Below are 15,425 nucleotides of genomic sequence, written 5' to 3' on the forward strand. Positions count from 1 at the left end.
AAGCCTCCTGAATAAAATTCAAATTATTTATCATGGAATTCAAGATTCTCACCAATTTATTTCCAAACTACCATTCCATACTTCTCTTATAATATTCTCCTTCACTTACTATATGTTCTAGTCCACTCATACTATTCAAAATGAATCGAACCCCTCCTTCCCTTACCTACTTACATGAGAAGCCTTTGACTACAGCACTCCACGTTAGAAATATATTTTCCTCCACCTTCATCTGTTGAAATCCTACCCAACCTTTGAACTGGAGAAGGTGACCCCCTCCCCCCCCCCCTTATGATGCCTTCCATTTCCCTATTCAAAAGCAATCTCTTCTCCCAGTCTCTCCTTTGCATTTATATTTTAATTTATACTCATATGTACGTGCTTCATCTTTTGTACTAGATTGTAAATTCCTTGATGACAATGTTAATGTTTTATTTATATCAATCCGGTTTCCTCAACACCTAGCATGGTTCTCTGGCCCACAGTAGGTGTGCAATTAATGTCTGTTGAACTGAATTAATTTGAACACAAGGGACATGAAGGAATCAGTAAGGGTTTTGTTATCTAATATTTTGCTTAATATAATAGCACATGTGGTTGCCTAAAGTACAGTGATTACTCTGAGTTAATGCATCATTTTAAATAATTCAAAATATCAACAAGGTTTTTCTGCAAAAATGCAATACTTTATTTAAATAATTACAACCAAAACATACACATTTTTATCACTTCTAAAATACTTGAGACATCTATCATTACCAGCTGTACGGATTTTTAAACATTTCTGTCTTGTGATAGAAAAGTGGGTTTTGCAAGTGTTCAAAATATTTAAAACAATATTCCCCCAAAATTGATTATATAATTTAAAAGCCATAATAAATAATTCTCCCTTTATGTATTTTAAATATGAATGTTTTTAAAACGGATGACAAATAAAGTGGTTTATTTCTCTATAAAGTATGTTACAAAAGTTTTTCATTTCAAGTAAATTCTGATTAATTCTAGAAGAACCAATCTGAGTGTACAATTTTGGATCCAAAATTCAGATAAAATTATCTTCTTAAAAACATGAAGCATAACTTTTGTTTAAAACTAGAGATGATTCATTTTATTATATCTAGAACTCAACCATAATTGTCCAAAATATTAAGTCTAGCTCAATTTATCTTAACCTAAAGATCTTATTGCCAATTTTTATTAATGTACCTTACCATCAACTTAAATTAACACCTGTGGTAGTGTATTACTTCCTTATTGTAAGAAAGAATCTATGACCATAAACCTAAAATTAGGAAAATCTGTAGTATTATAATCCTTCATGTGTGAGATATGTGCTAGTTTCAAAGAAGTGTATTTAAAAGCAACAATAAAAAATGATAGTTCTGCCCATTACTTTAGCAGCTATTATTAAAACAGATAATTTTAATTATTTCAGATGTTTGAAAATGTATTTTACTGCTACTTCATTAAAACTTCCAGTTCTCTTGATCTATGTTCTGTAATTACTCCTTCAGTTTTTAATCGTCCAGTTTCTTTCAATTCCTGAAAAGTTAAAATTGTTTTGTTACACCTAATAATATTCTGTAAACATAGGTTTTGAACTTGCAAATGTTAAGAATATCTTGCATATGCCAGCTACCTACCTCAGTGAGTCCTCTTGGGCAAAATGAAGGGCTCTGCTCATCAGGAAAGCTAGCTTCATATCAAGTAATGATTTTCTTCCTGCAACTCACCCTCTTTCAAAGAATCGGTTACCCAAAGTTCTTGTAGGATTTTATACTTTTTCTTAAGAGTTCTACGAAAAGCTTTAAATTCTTCAACACGACTGTGATCCTCCCCAATGATTATGTGGGACACTCCTTCTTCTAAACATGAAACAACTTTTGCTCCATGAAACCGCAGCTCAAGGGCTTTAATGGATAGCCTAGTTCCCTGGATTTCTGTAGTGAGGTCATTAACAACAGCATACATATCCACATATATAACATAGTGTCGGAACATACTTAGAGGGAAGTTGTCCCAAGAATAACGATATTCTAAATCTGCAATTACAGAAGACATTTCTTTAGTACTATTTTCCTTAACATTTTTAATTTTTGAGAATACTTCCTTCAGTTGTACTAAATCTGTATCAGCAAAGTAACTATCACCATAGCAGTCATATTCACGGGCAAAATGTTCTTTTGTGGATGGACACATGTGAATCATAAAGCAAGGCTTCCATGGAACACATTCTTTGACCTTAAAACATTCTAAGAGCCACTCTGCCTTGACAACATCGTGCTTGTTTGAAGAGATGATATTTTTCACTCTCACATTCTCAGTACCTGCAATCACACAATATGTATCTGGGCCAGGGTTCTGTACAATATAACCACCCAATTCAGCTATGCGATTCTCCAGCTCGGGTTTTGAATAGCTGTCTGTTCCAGTCATAACACAAAATTCCACATCTTCAAATACAGTAGAAATTTTGTTTATGTTAGAAAGATCAGGAGCTTTTAAGTGCTCAATGATTCCAATCACTTTCTTAACCTTAAAAGCTTTACGTTTTTTTTCCTGTGGTTCTTCATCGTCACCACCTATAGAGAGGTGTTTAGAAGCAAGCTTTCCAGATGCTTTCCCTCTGAGATTTTCTAAGTCATCCACAGTCATACACTCATACCACTCTTTATCTTCCCTTATCTTTTCAATTCGAGGAAATCGTAGGGTACAATCAGTTTTATACATATCACTGCTGACGATTTCTGCTGCTTTAATCTGAACAATGACAGAATTACAAGGCTCAATATAAACTTCTGGTTTCTCTGTACCACATAAGATACTATTTGGTGGGGCTCTTTTATGAAAAGGTTTCCAGTGTTTGGATAATTTCAAACCAAGGTCATATAGTTCTTTCATGGTGTATCCAGAACCAACACGACAAAGAGTATGAAACACAGATGGTTTTTCACCAGGAGGGGGTGTTTCTGCTACAGCACACAAAAAGTGAGACATCATTCCTCCTCGCGAACCTTTACCCCAATAACCACCAACAATTAAAATGTCCAGTTCATCCATTAACTCATTTATATACTCTGGCTTAATTTTTAACCACCCTTCACCACGTTTATCTGGCTTGTAAATGGAAAATGGATTTTTAATCATGATTCCCTCCTCACGTTTATCTATTGCATCATTTAAGGCATCAATGACTTCTTTTTTGGTGTTAGCCTCTGTTTTCTGTACCACTTCTAGTCTACCTTTTATTGATGTAAAGACACTTTCAATAATTTCATACCTTTTCCTTAGGGTCTCATGCCCTAGTTTTTTATTATTGACCATCAACACATCAAAAACACAATAACATGTCTGTAGTTCAGAGTCCTCTACCATTCTTTTGATATCAAACTTAGTTCCCTTCTGCATGAATGTTTGTGTATTGGGATTATAGGCCATCATCTCACCATCAAGAATACAGTTTTGTATGTTTGTTTTAAAAGCATTATGAATAAATGGTGTTAAAGAACCTTTAAGGGAAGAATCACCAAACTGTTCAGTGTAATCATATCCATTTCGAGAAAAGAATTTATATACATCTCCATCTTTGTGCATTTGCATACGCTCACCATCTAGTTTTGTCTCTATGTAGAAAGTCTGGTGTTTCATGTCCTTTTCAATCCGCTGAATATCTGCTATAGCAGCCAACATTGGTTTAAAAGCAGAAAATAGTGAGATTGAAATATCACTGAGTCCGACCAAGGGATCATGAAGTTCCCTGCAGACTTTTTCTAGATCAGTTGTAACACTATGCAACTCAGCAGCATCTCTGTGAAAAAGAGAAAATATAGTCTGTTGGCTAAAACCGAGTTTTAAGTCTTTTATAATCATTCGGATAAGCCACTTTTGTTCAAGAGCTGAACTCTGAGTTATGAGTTGAAGAAGGTTCTTCTTTACCAGATCCTTTCTTTTGGATGAATTGTTGCTAGCAATCAAGTCTAAAACATCATTGACTTGCTGTATGGTTAAGCTCCCTTGCTTTGGACACCGGGGCTTCAACACAAAGTATGCAATCATTGCAAAGTCTCCAGCATCTCCACGAGTTCCAGTTGGTGTTCTGTAGTTTAAAAGCTTCAAAGCATCTTTTCCTTCTTTTGGTAAATTAAGCAGCTCAATATAAAGCTTAGCAAACATAGTTTCTTTAATTCCATAGGCCATCCGCTCTCGTTCCAATTGTGGAAGAATAAGTCTCATGGCTGGATAAAAAGAGTCTGTGATTCCTTTTTCATTTTTATGAAGAGCATCATGAAATTTCCGCCATGAATCTAAAAAATCCTTGAAGTATCTGATCTTTTCTGGACGGGATTTACTTTTTTGTATTCGTTCTAAAGTTGAACATAAGTCTGAAAAAGGCACCTGTGATGCTACTGTTCGTGAAGATTGTGAAGGGGCCATTACAAAGCAAACAAATCCCTCGATTTACCTATTGAGACAAAAAGTAAACAACTTTAAAAAAGATTAAAGTAGGCTACATGTTGCTTATAGGCTCAACATATGTGAGTATATAAGATCACTATGTTCATAAGTCAAGTCACTGAAGTGAAATTTGCCTGCATCGTTAACTATTTTACCTCAGTTCTAACATCATAAACAAATGCATAGGTAGAGAGCCAGAGTTAAACCTTGCCAGCAAGATTGGTAGGTAAGGTGATTTCATATATTTTTATAGTGTCATAAATACAATGTCACTTTTATATTGTACCTAATTTTATATATGTTTTATTAAGTTACTTTTCTTCTTAAGATACACAGAATTGATGGCATTCCTTCAAACTGACTTGTCTCTTCAATGTTAGTCATTAGACTTTTCTGTTTTCCCATTTCATAAGAAACCTATGATTCTATGTCCAAGATGTTTTTCAGGATCTTGAAAACTGATTTCAGGTCTATCAATAAACAAGCATTAAGGGGGGCAGCTAGGTGTGCAGTGGATAAAGCACCGATCTTGGATTCAGGAGCACCTGAGTTCAAATCCGGCCTCAGACACTTGACACTTACTAGCTGTATGACCCTGGGCAAGTCACTTAACCCTCACTGCCACGCAAAAAACAAACAAAAAAATAAACAACCATTAAATGCTTACTGCATACCAGACACTTGAGATACAAAGAAAAAAATCAAACTGTCTCTTTTCTCAAGAAGCTTACATTCTGCAGGAGGAGACAATATGTACACATGTGAGTATATACAAGATATATACAAAAGAAATACAAAACGAATTTGTGGAAGGTTGAGAAAAACTAGCAGCTCAGAGATATGGAAAGGATTCAAAGAGGACTCAACATTTGGGTCAGGCTTTGAATGCAATCAAAAATTCTAAAAGATGACGGTGAAGGGCAAGCCAGGCATGAAGGACAGACTGTGTAAAGCAAAGAGGAAATGGAATGGTATGTGTGAAGAAAGCAAGAAGGGCAGTTTGGCTGTCTTGGAGAATTTGTGAAGGGAAGTAATGTCTAACACGGCTGGAAAGAGAACATGAAGTAAAGTTGTGAAGGGCTTTAAAAATCAAAGTAGTTTGTATTTTATTCTAGAGATTACAGAGAGTCATTATAGTTTGAGCAGGGGAGTAATATCATCAGGTCTGCATTTTAGGAATATAATTTGGAAGCTTTAAGGATAATAGATGATGCAGGGGATAGACAAGGCACGAAGATCAAATAGGAGGCTGCTGCAACAATACAAGTAAGATATTATGAAGTCATAAACTAGCATAGTGTTAGCTTTAGAGAAAAGATAGAAGAATGAGACCTTATTAGAGTGAAATAGACAAGACTTGACAACTGATGAGATTGGATGTGTGAGGTGAGGGAGAGTGAAGAAAAAAGCAAAGGATGACAATAGTTGTGAACCTGGGTGACTGGAAAGAAATTAGGAAGAGGAGGTTTTGATGAGATGCTTCTAAACCAATCAATTTGAAATGTCTACTAGGTTGCTAGTGACATGGGACTTAAGAGAGAGGTCAGGGATGAAAATATGGATTTGGGAGTCATCTGCATAAAGCTAATAATTGAACCCATGGCATCTGATGAATAGGAAGTCAACTTTTTAACTGAATAAGCATTATACCCTTCTGCTCTAGGACTTACTTGCTTTGTACACATAACAGAACAATTAGTGGGCAGACCACTACAAAGCAGCTAAACATTAAGGGTGCTATACCTTGGTAACTGCTGTACTCTTTCCTTCCCTCTGGCCTTTTATTTTAACACCTGTCACTACAGCTCATTTCTCTTTTTTTGAAGAGAACCCAATGAAATAACAAAACTGTCTGAATCCAGTGTGAGATACAGTTACTTGTAATAAGGGAGGCTATTTATCTCCCTTGTAGTTCTAAGATTCCAAAATGATAAAAAAGTTTTCCTAAGAAACATTTTTTGGGGGGTGAGGCAATTGGGGTTAAGTGACTTACCCAGGGTCACACAGCTAGTAAGTGTTAAGTGTCTAAGGCTGGATTTGAACTCAGGTCCTCCTGACTCCAGGACCGGTGCTCTATCCACTGTGCCACCTAGCTGCCCCAGCAACATTTTTAATACCAGTTTTACATCACCCAAATCAACTGTTCTTAAGAATTCTATGCTGATGCTTCAGTGTGGCATGAAGCTATCCTGAGTTCTCAAACGCTATGTCAAAGGAGTACGAGTTATTCCAGGATCTATTGAACTGTTGGAAAGGTTGCCAGTATGATTCCTATAAGAGATAATGGCTGCTTTCTGCTTCACCTACCTAAGTACAGAGAGCCTCATCACCAGTGGTTAGGACATTTGGCCACGGTAACCCAAAAACCAAAAAGAGCAAAATGGCCCTCAATTCTGTCTGCCCTCCCCACTAGTATAAAAATGATGGTAGAGTGGTATAAAGGTGACAGAGGATCCTAAGAAATGCAAAGGTTATCATTAAAAATAATAACTTAAATGTATATGCTTTAAAGTTGGCAAAACATTTTACACTGATTATTTTGAAACTCAAAATCTCATGAAGGAGCATACTAGAGTTATTACCATTATTTTGTAGATGAGAAAACTGAGATGCTGTATTTCAGAGGAGTACCTTGACCATAGTCACAAAGTTAGTAAGAATCAAGTGCAAGATCTGAACTCAGTTATTCCATAACCAAATCCAACATGCTTTTTACAACAGTTTTTAGACTAAAACATTTACTGTTGGTATTTTGAATGTCAGATTATTTTCTAATGTTTAGAATTGGCATATTACTGGATAGGCTGAACTATATCAATATTGACAGCTTCAGTTGTAGTTAGTTGTCCCATGGACATTTCTGATGATGCACTTCATTTCCTGGCAATCTCATCAACAGCTGCCAGCAGTATTACTTCTTCCTCCTTCTATTGTTCCTGGAAAGGGTAGATGAATCTATTCCTCTACAATTCTAGTTATCATCCCTGTAACTTTTAAAATCAAAATACCCCTGCCTGGTTACCATTTCCCTAAATGTGTTGTATGAACCAATATAATGTGCTCCTTAATGCAGGGATTATCTTGGTTTTTGTATTTCTATCCTTAGTTCTTAGCTTAGTGTTGGGTACATAAGTAGGTGCTTAACAAACACTTTTTTCAGTTATCCATCCAACCATTGTAACTCAACATGTCCAAAACAGAACTCATTGTCTTTTCTTCCCCTCTTCTATAACTTTTCTATTTGAGTTGAGGGTACCACCATCCTTCAGATCACCTGAGTGTACAGACCTTAAATTATCTTTGACTTCCCTCTCCCTTGCTCTCTACATCCAATCAAGGGCCATGTCTTATTGATTCAACAACCTCTATAATATGTTTCACATTAATACCATTTTTTCTGACTCACACTCCAGTACCAGAGTTCAAGCACTCAAAATTTCTTGCCTGGATCCTTATGAAACCTAAATGGTCTCCCTAACTCAAGTCTCCCCACTCTCCAATCCAACCTTCACATAGCCACCAAAGGAACATTCATAAATCACAAGTATGACCATGTTACTATTCTGCTATAGAAGCTCTGGTAGCTTCCTCTTCCCTCTACAACAGAAAACAACCAATACTGTTTGGCTTTAACTTCCTAGGATTAATGTACATTAATCACCTTCATACTCTATGTTCAAGGAAAACAGCCTACATGTTACTCTATACAAGATATTCCATCTTCATGCCTTTGCATAGGCAATCCCTCCATGCCTAGAATATACTCTCACTTCATTACACCCTGTGGAATCCCTGGTATCCTTCAAAACTCAGTTCAAATGCCATCTCCTACAGAAAACTGCCTACCACTCCTCTATTCCAGTTGCCAGCCTGTTCTCTATCAGAAATTATTTTGATACTCTTTTGTATTTACTTGTCTATGTATAAGTTATTCTTCCTGATAAAGTATAACATTACCCTCAGTGTCTTGTATGGGGCCTGGCATAGGATCACAGACTTAAAAGGGAGTTTTGAGATCATCCAGTTCAACCCCCTTATTTTATAGATGAGAAACTGAGGCACTGTGACTTGACCAAGGTCATATTGGTAGTGAGTAGCAGAGAGATGTGAACCCAACTCTAATGCCTCTTAAATCCAGAGCTCTTTCCAATGCACTACTTACTGCCTCACTTGGAAAATATAGTAAGAGTGTTTTGGAACAAGTGGAAGTTACCAATGCAGAAGCCTACATAAACAAGAAACATTACCCAACGAGAAACATTACTTATGTTACTTTGAAATTTCACATTCCAGTGCTCATGCAAATGGAGGAAGAGAAATTCTATGAAAAACTAAAAAATATAAAATCCAAAAAGATACCCTCCAAATAAAATTAACCTTTGCCTTAATACATAGTGACTCCAATGGGGAAAAAAATTGGCAAAGAACATGGTAAAAAAGCAGTTGGAAAATATAACTCAGGGGAAAAAGACAAAGGTGATCAAATATACCTTACATAGAAACCTTACACCTATATGTCAACAAAATTTTATTCAACAGAGATCTGGGAAGCTCTAACACCAAGTAAAATCACCACCACCCCCCTCAAAAAACAAAAAACAAAAAACAAAAAGGAAATAGATTATCTTGTAACTGACAGGAAACACCTGGCTAACAATGCTAGAGTCATTTCTGAATCAGCTGGTCTTTATAAAGTCAGACTATTAACCTGTAAGACCAAAGATGAAAATTAATATAAAATAAGAAGAAAAATGAGAAGACATGATATATAATTAAAATAATTTCAACCTGACTTATTTAAAGAAGACACTGATCCCTACTGCCAAGGGGGAAAAAAACAACAATGGAACATCAACATAGATTATTGCCATCTATTAAGGAATTTTACCCAATGTGAATAAACTCTTGTAAAAGGGGACTAAAAGTACACAAACCTTTGCCAATAAACACTTCATATCTGTGCTAAGAAGAATGATATGACAACTAAGAATAGCAGTTTAGAACAGTTTTAGAATATAAATTTGTTTGTTTCTTCTTAGAGAGGGAAAGGCCAAAAAATTCTGAGTATTGTTCTACAAAATATCAAGGGGCCATGAAGGGGGAAAAATGTTTATAAAAATCCTGACATGGGATTCAATTAAGCTATCATCCCAAGGGCATTTAAATAGGAAACTTCAAGGCCAACTGATAGACATAAAAGTAAAAAGATGTGTCCAGATCACTACAATAAACTACTCTCTAAGTCAATGCCAAATAAGCCTTCACACATGGTCTCTAACATCACAGTTCCCAATTTGCTGTAGAAATGGCACTACTAAAGATGGGAAAAACAGACCAAAGCAAGAAAACATAGCAGTGGTCCAAGCTGAAGTCAATGAAACTTTGACAGCACTAAGGAATTAATCACTATGGAGTATTTAAAAGAGGGAACAATTCCAAATACTTTGCAAAAATCAGATATTATTATTACCCAAAAAGGGCCATTGAAAATACATCAATAACTACTGCCATCTGTGTATAGTTTCTGATCACTTCAAACATCTTTATTTTAATTATGTGAGGACATAGTTGATGAAGGTCAAAGTAGTAAATATGTAGGCTTTTGCAAAAAATACGCTATAAAAAACTTTATCTTATCCTTGTAGCCACACATTTAAATCGAAGGTGCAGAAAATATAAGATTTCATGGAGTTTATGGTTTATTGATTATAAAAAGACATCTCATTTGGTAGAACAAAAATGTTGCCTTAAAAGCTCTCCTCCAACAAAGTGTTTCCATCTGCTTTTCCACTGCATCCCTAGACCATGGGGCTTTTCCATTTAACTTGTAACTTGCTATATGTGTGGTCTTTTTGATTAGACTGTGAGCTAGCTGAGAGGAGAGATTGTCCCCTCTTTTTTGTTTCTGTTTATATCCCCTGTGCTTAGCAGAGTGCTTGGCACATAGTGCTTACTTAATAAATGCTTTTTCATTAATTCATTCACTCATGTTAAAGACATACAGAATATTTTGGAGGATGACACAGAAATAACTTTGCTGTCCCACTGATAATCAAGTGAAGCATAAAATAAGCAGACCCATGCTCACCAAAGATGTTTGCCACTGTCCTTGAAGATACCTACTGCTGAGTCCAAACAGAAGAATGATTCCTTATGGATGGTTATGTCCTTCACATGTAAATCCAGAACTCCCTAAAATCAGATCCAAAATCATTTAAAAGAGTTTGACTTAACTATGAACCAAGTTAAAATCAAGTAAATGAGGAATATTTAGAGAATATCATTTGATACCTATTTGGGTGAATGCAAATCAGCAAGGGCATGTTAATAAAGAACTTCACACCCAAAGTAGTCTAAAATGTACCATGAAAGGGATAAAGGCCAGAGAAAAGAGGTGGTCTGGTCAAGTATCAGGAACAATATATAATGTAGAAGGTTCTTGTATTTCACTGGTACCCTTATGTCAAGAGATCTGGGGGGAAAAATCACAAGATAATTGGGTGAACCCCTTGTGAAGGATTTGTGGTAGGGACATAGACAAGGATCATACTAGAAGAGAAGGCACTCACTGATCTGTACTACTGGATGGAGTAATCATGTCACTGTCATCTTATTATAAAAGTAAAAGCAACTAAGATGGGTGGGGGGCAGAGATGGTAAGGGAGAATAATTTCAAATTCACAATGATAAAGAAAGGATTCCAAGGAAAACAAAATGATGAGTAAAGGACAGATTGTTGCTAACTTGCCCCAAAAGGGAAAGAAGTGTTGAAAAGAAGCTAGCTGACATTTCATAAATGAGGTAATGAAGGATTGGGGGTGAGGCAAAAGTATTGCTTCAGTATGGTTTTGTGGTAGGGTAAGGAAGAATTACTAAGCTACAGTTTTCAGTTCATAGAGATCAGATATAGAGCTGGAAGTGACTTCAGAGGTCATCAAGGCCAACTTTCTGCTTTAAAAAAAGAGGGAACTGAAGTCTAAAAGGTTAAAGTGAGTCAAATTCACAAAAATAGTAAATGTCAGGAATGGCATTTGAACCCAGGTTTCTGGATACTCACAAGGTCCTTCCTAAACTAATAATGCTCATTTCATTGTGCTTTAAGGTTTATACAATGTTTTTCCTCACAGGATGTCAATGAGACAAGTAGCACAAGAAGTCTTTTCCATATCCCGGAGAAGAAAACAGGCAGTTTGGTAGAGGGAGAAAAAGCACCTGAGGTCAAAACCTGCCTTTAATACTTAGCATTTATGTGACCTAAGTCAAGTTACTCAAACACCCTGGGCCTCAGTTTCCTTATTTGTAAAATAAGGGAAAGGCCTTTTAACTAGATAGCTTCTTGAGATCCCTTTCCAGCTGATTTCATAATAGTTCTATGACATACTTTGGGACACACCCTAGTAAATGTCAGGGCTGGGACACATACCAAGTTCCTCTAACTCCAAGCCTAGAGCTCAGAACCAGGTCCAGGTCTGCTTTCTCCCCTCCTTTTAGTCCCCCCCCCCCCCCCAAAAAAAAAAAAAAGGAGGCGTCAGCACATTCAGGGTCCTGTACCTGGGCTGGGGGATGCTCTAAGGAGGTTGCTAAGGGGGAAAGGAATGCAGGGGAAAGGCGCAGCTATGGGATCCAAGAACTGCGGGGAAGAGAGGCAGAAGAGAGAGGAGCCCACACTCACCACGAAGCTCCCCAGCCCCGCCTCACTTCACTCTCAGGCTCCTCGGGCACCTCGGCTGGGTCCCAAGCTCTGTATAGGGCAACTCTGCTCACTGCCGTCAGCTCCGTAGACACATGAAGCCCGCACACGCGCAGTAGGGAAGAATCTCTGGCCCGGACAACCACGGGAGCTACTGAGCATGCCCACAGAATCCCGAAAAGCCAACTTGCTCTATGGGATTTAGAATTTAGTGTTGGAAATGGAAAAGACCCAAACGCGTTTATCAAGACTGGTCCGACCCTTTCCTTTGGTCATAAGAGGAAACAGGCTGAAAGACTAAATGATATACCCATGGTTTCAGAATTAGGCAGAACAAGGACTTGAACACAGGCACGGAAGGGCTGGGGAGGCAGGACTCTGAAGAGCTCTTTCAGTATTCACTACCCTACCCACACCCCTGAATACACCACTGCCTAGAAACAGGTGTTATTTACAAAGAGAGAATTCCTGGCAGTCAAAATTAGGAAAAAAAAATAGTGGCTAATAGCGTAGCACTTAAGCTTTTTTTCGAAAGGGCCTCACATGTTATTTGGTGCTCCCAACAACCTGTTAGATAGGTGCTATTATAATCCCCCCTTACATATGAAAAAACTGAGGCACAAAGGTTAAGTGACTTGCCCAGGGTCACAGTTTGAATTCTGAGGCTGAATTCAAACTCTGGTCTACCGGACTACAATTCTAGGGCTCTATCCACTGAGCTGCCTAGTGCCTTCTCAAGAAACTTGTCACACACAAATGTCCCAACTCAGTGGAATCAGAGGAAATCAGGCTGATGTGAGGGAGAAGATATAGGCTGGAAGAGGAAGAAAGAATTGGAATTGAATGACCTTTCTTTCTGTACTTACTAAAGTTCTGACATCTTTGAGTTTCAGTTTCTGCATTTGTAAATCAAAATCAATAAGCATTTATTAGGCACTAAATATGTGCCTGGCACAAAGATAATATCTGTAGTACTAATCTCACACGGTTGTTTTGAGGCCAGTTTAGGACATATAATGGAAAACACTTTGCTTTTCCCATGATATCAATAAAATGCCATCTTTTGTTTCAATTTAGAAATGAGTTCCTATCTTCACATCCTCTCTAATAACTTTTAATCAAATGGAAGAGATTATTGGTGTCTCTTATTGATAGAAGCCTGCTCCATGTGTCCTGTATTGTTTCCCTCAATTGTGTCCCACACTGTTTTATCTGTATCCATGGGGGGGGAAATCTATTTTTTTTTTAGTTTGGATCTGTTCTGCCATGTTAATAAGAGTATTCAGAAAACATCTATTTAGAGCTATTTTCCTAGGGTGTGAGCCTGTCCAATAATAAAAATCCTGGTGGCTTCAAAAAAATAACTCAGCAACAGTAAAACAAAAAGTAAGAGAATTCAATTCACTCAATATTAAGTTCCTCCTATGGGCAAAATACTGTGCTAGGCACTGGGAACTTTAAAAACAAAATGAAAATTGGTCACTTCTCTTAAAGGACTTGCATTATACTGCACATATCAACATATGTATCCATTTGTATATGTGACTATGTACATATACTTAAATATAAAAACATACATATACACAGGCATATTTAAGTGGATATTTATGTATACAAATAAAATATACACATTCAAATGTATACATACACATAAACATATTTAAATGGATAAATATAAGGGTGCTACAGCTCACATAAAATGTGAGGGTGGAGGAAGCCCTAACTATAGAGATCAGAGAAAGCTTCCTGTAAGAGGTAATACTAGATAATTTAAAATGGAAAAGAGAGGTTGCAATGGTGGCAAGAGAAAAAATTCTGAACAAGAAGTTGACATTTAGAGTGTAGTCTAAATTTTAGCAGTCACCCCCCTTCCTACCCCCCCCATTCTACCTCTCTGTGGCTCAGCTTCTTCAGCTTTTTGTAAAACAAGGGAGTTAGAATGTCTTAAAAATTCCTTCCACCTCTAAAATTCTGCATCTCACTTCAGATTTTTAATTCAGTTTTAAAACACGATATACATCAGACTGAATATAAAATTTTGTTGTATTGAACCTGGGGAAAAAAGAGCTTTCCTCCTTAATTAGGCTTTAAGGACTCGTAAACTTGTACAGCTAGAAGGAACCTTTGGAATAATTTAGTACAATAACCTTATCGTTACTTCTGAAGAACAAGAAACCAAGAAAGCTTAAACGTCTTGTCCAAACACAATTAGTCACAGAACTGGGACAAGAACAAAGGCTTTGAGAGGCTGAGGGGTATGAGAGGAACACTAGATCCAGAATCTAATCTCTTCTCTGGTACTTAATAGCAATTTGTTTGGATAAGTCGCAACCTAAAGCCTCCTAGGTTCCGTTTCAGAAAAAAATGCTTTAGAAACCTTAAAGGGTTATAAAAATACGAGTTGTTATCTCATGAAGCTATTTCAATTAATTTTTCCTCTTCCAAACGAAATTCAAAGCCATTCAAAAACCGTCTTGACCGAACACCCTCCCCCCTCAGCATTTCGATATTTCTTTCAATTCTCCGAATTAATGAAAACTTGTTTTGACATATTCTATGGGTAGTTCTTACTCTCCGTAAGTCTCACCATCAATTAAAAACAAAATAAAACAGAACTTTTAAAGGGTAGCCAATAGAGTGAACGATTTAAGCGTTGGGGAGACAGAAGGAAAAAAAAGAAGAACCCTGTAGATGAAGCCGAGGCAAGAAAACTTGCTGGGCTGTGGACTTGTTAGGGCACGTTAGGACATGTTGGGAGAGGAAAGTTCCCACGGGCTCCTGAGAGCGCTGACATCCAGTTGAGACTAAGCCCAGCCTGGCACCCTAGTGGGGTAGTCATCGTGGGAGAGCTCACGTGTCCGTGTATGACATCACTGAGGAACACCTGCGCAGTCCGAATCTTGGGGTTTTTAACTCCCAGGCTTCTAACCTCTTTCATCTCTCCGCTTCTACTCCCAGGTTCGGATACCTATAAGCTTTCTTTCCTCGGCGGCCACCGTTCAAATTCCGGAACTGCGGACGTAGTCCCGCCCCTACCCCCATGCAGACCCAGCCCTCCCTGGACGCTGACACCACTGCGCATGTCTAGGTGCGCAGGCAGGTAGTGGATTTAGGGACGCTGCTGCGGGTGGCCGCGGCAGCTGCGGTTCCTGACGCGGCGAGGGACGGAGGAGGGGGAGTAGGCGGAGGAGTCGGGAGCGTGAGCCCGCGGGGCGACATTAGGCGGTGACACACGCAACGTGGGCCGGAAGTGGAAGTGGCTGGAGCTACGCCGTAGGAG

The 15,425-nt window shown here is 37.8% G+C and overlaps 1 protein-coding gene across 8 annotated transcripts; it reads right to left on the reverse strand.

Annotated features, from left to right (window-relative positions):
• Positions 1-691: 691 nt before the first annotated feature.
• LIG4 (DNA ligase 4) lies at positions 692-15,154 on the reverse strand. Of its 8 annotated transcripts, none has more exons than XR_006355637.1 (4): positions 12,128-13,094; positions 10,544-10,647; positions 1,644-4,462; positions 692-1,542 (listed from the first exon to the last, which is right to left on the reverse strand). XR_006355637.1 is itself a non-coding variant. In XM_043994588.1 (4 exons), exon 4 carries the CDS (start codon positions 4,432-4,434, stop codon positions 1,699-1,701), a length of 2,736 nt encoding a protein of 911 aa, XP_043850523.1. In that variant the 5' UTR covers positions 4,435-4,462; positions 10,544-10,647; positions 12,128-12,337; positions 15,075-15,146; the 3' UTR covers positions 692-1,698. The 8 variants fall into 8 exon arrangements, 7 of the variants coding, with proteins under 7 accessions (XP_043850523.1, XP_043850521.1, XP_043850522.1 ...); XM_043994588.1 differs by adding an exon at positions 15,075-15,146 and having other exon boundaries at positions 692-4,462; positions 12,128-12,337; XM_043994586.1 differs by adding an exon at positions 15,000-15,134 and having other exon boundaries at positions 692-4,462; positions 12,128-12,337.
• Between the last annotated feature and the right edge of the window lie 271 nt (positions 15,155-15,425).

The sequence above is a fragment of the Dromiciops gliroides genome, chromosome 3 (genome assembly GCF_019393635.1).
Source record: "Dromiciops gliroides isolate mDroGli1 chromosome 3, mDroGli1.pri, whole genome shotgun sequence".
NCBI classification, from domain to species: Eukaryota; Metazoa; Chordata; class Mammalia; order Microbiotheria; family Microbiotheriidae; genus Dromiciops; species Dromiciops gliroides.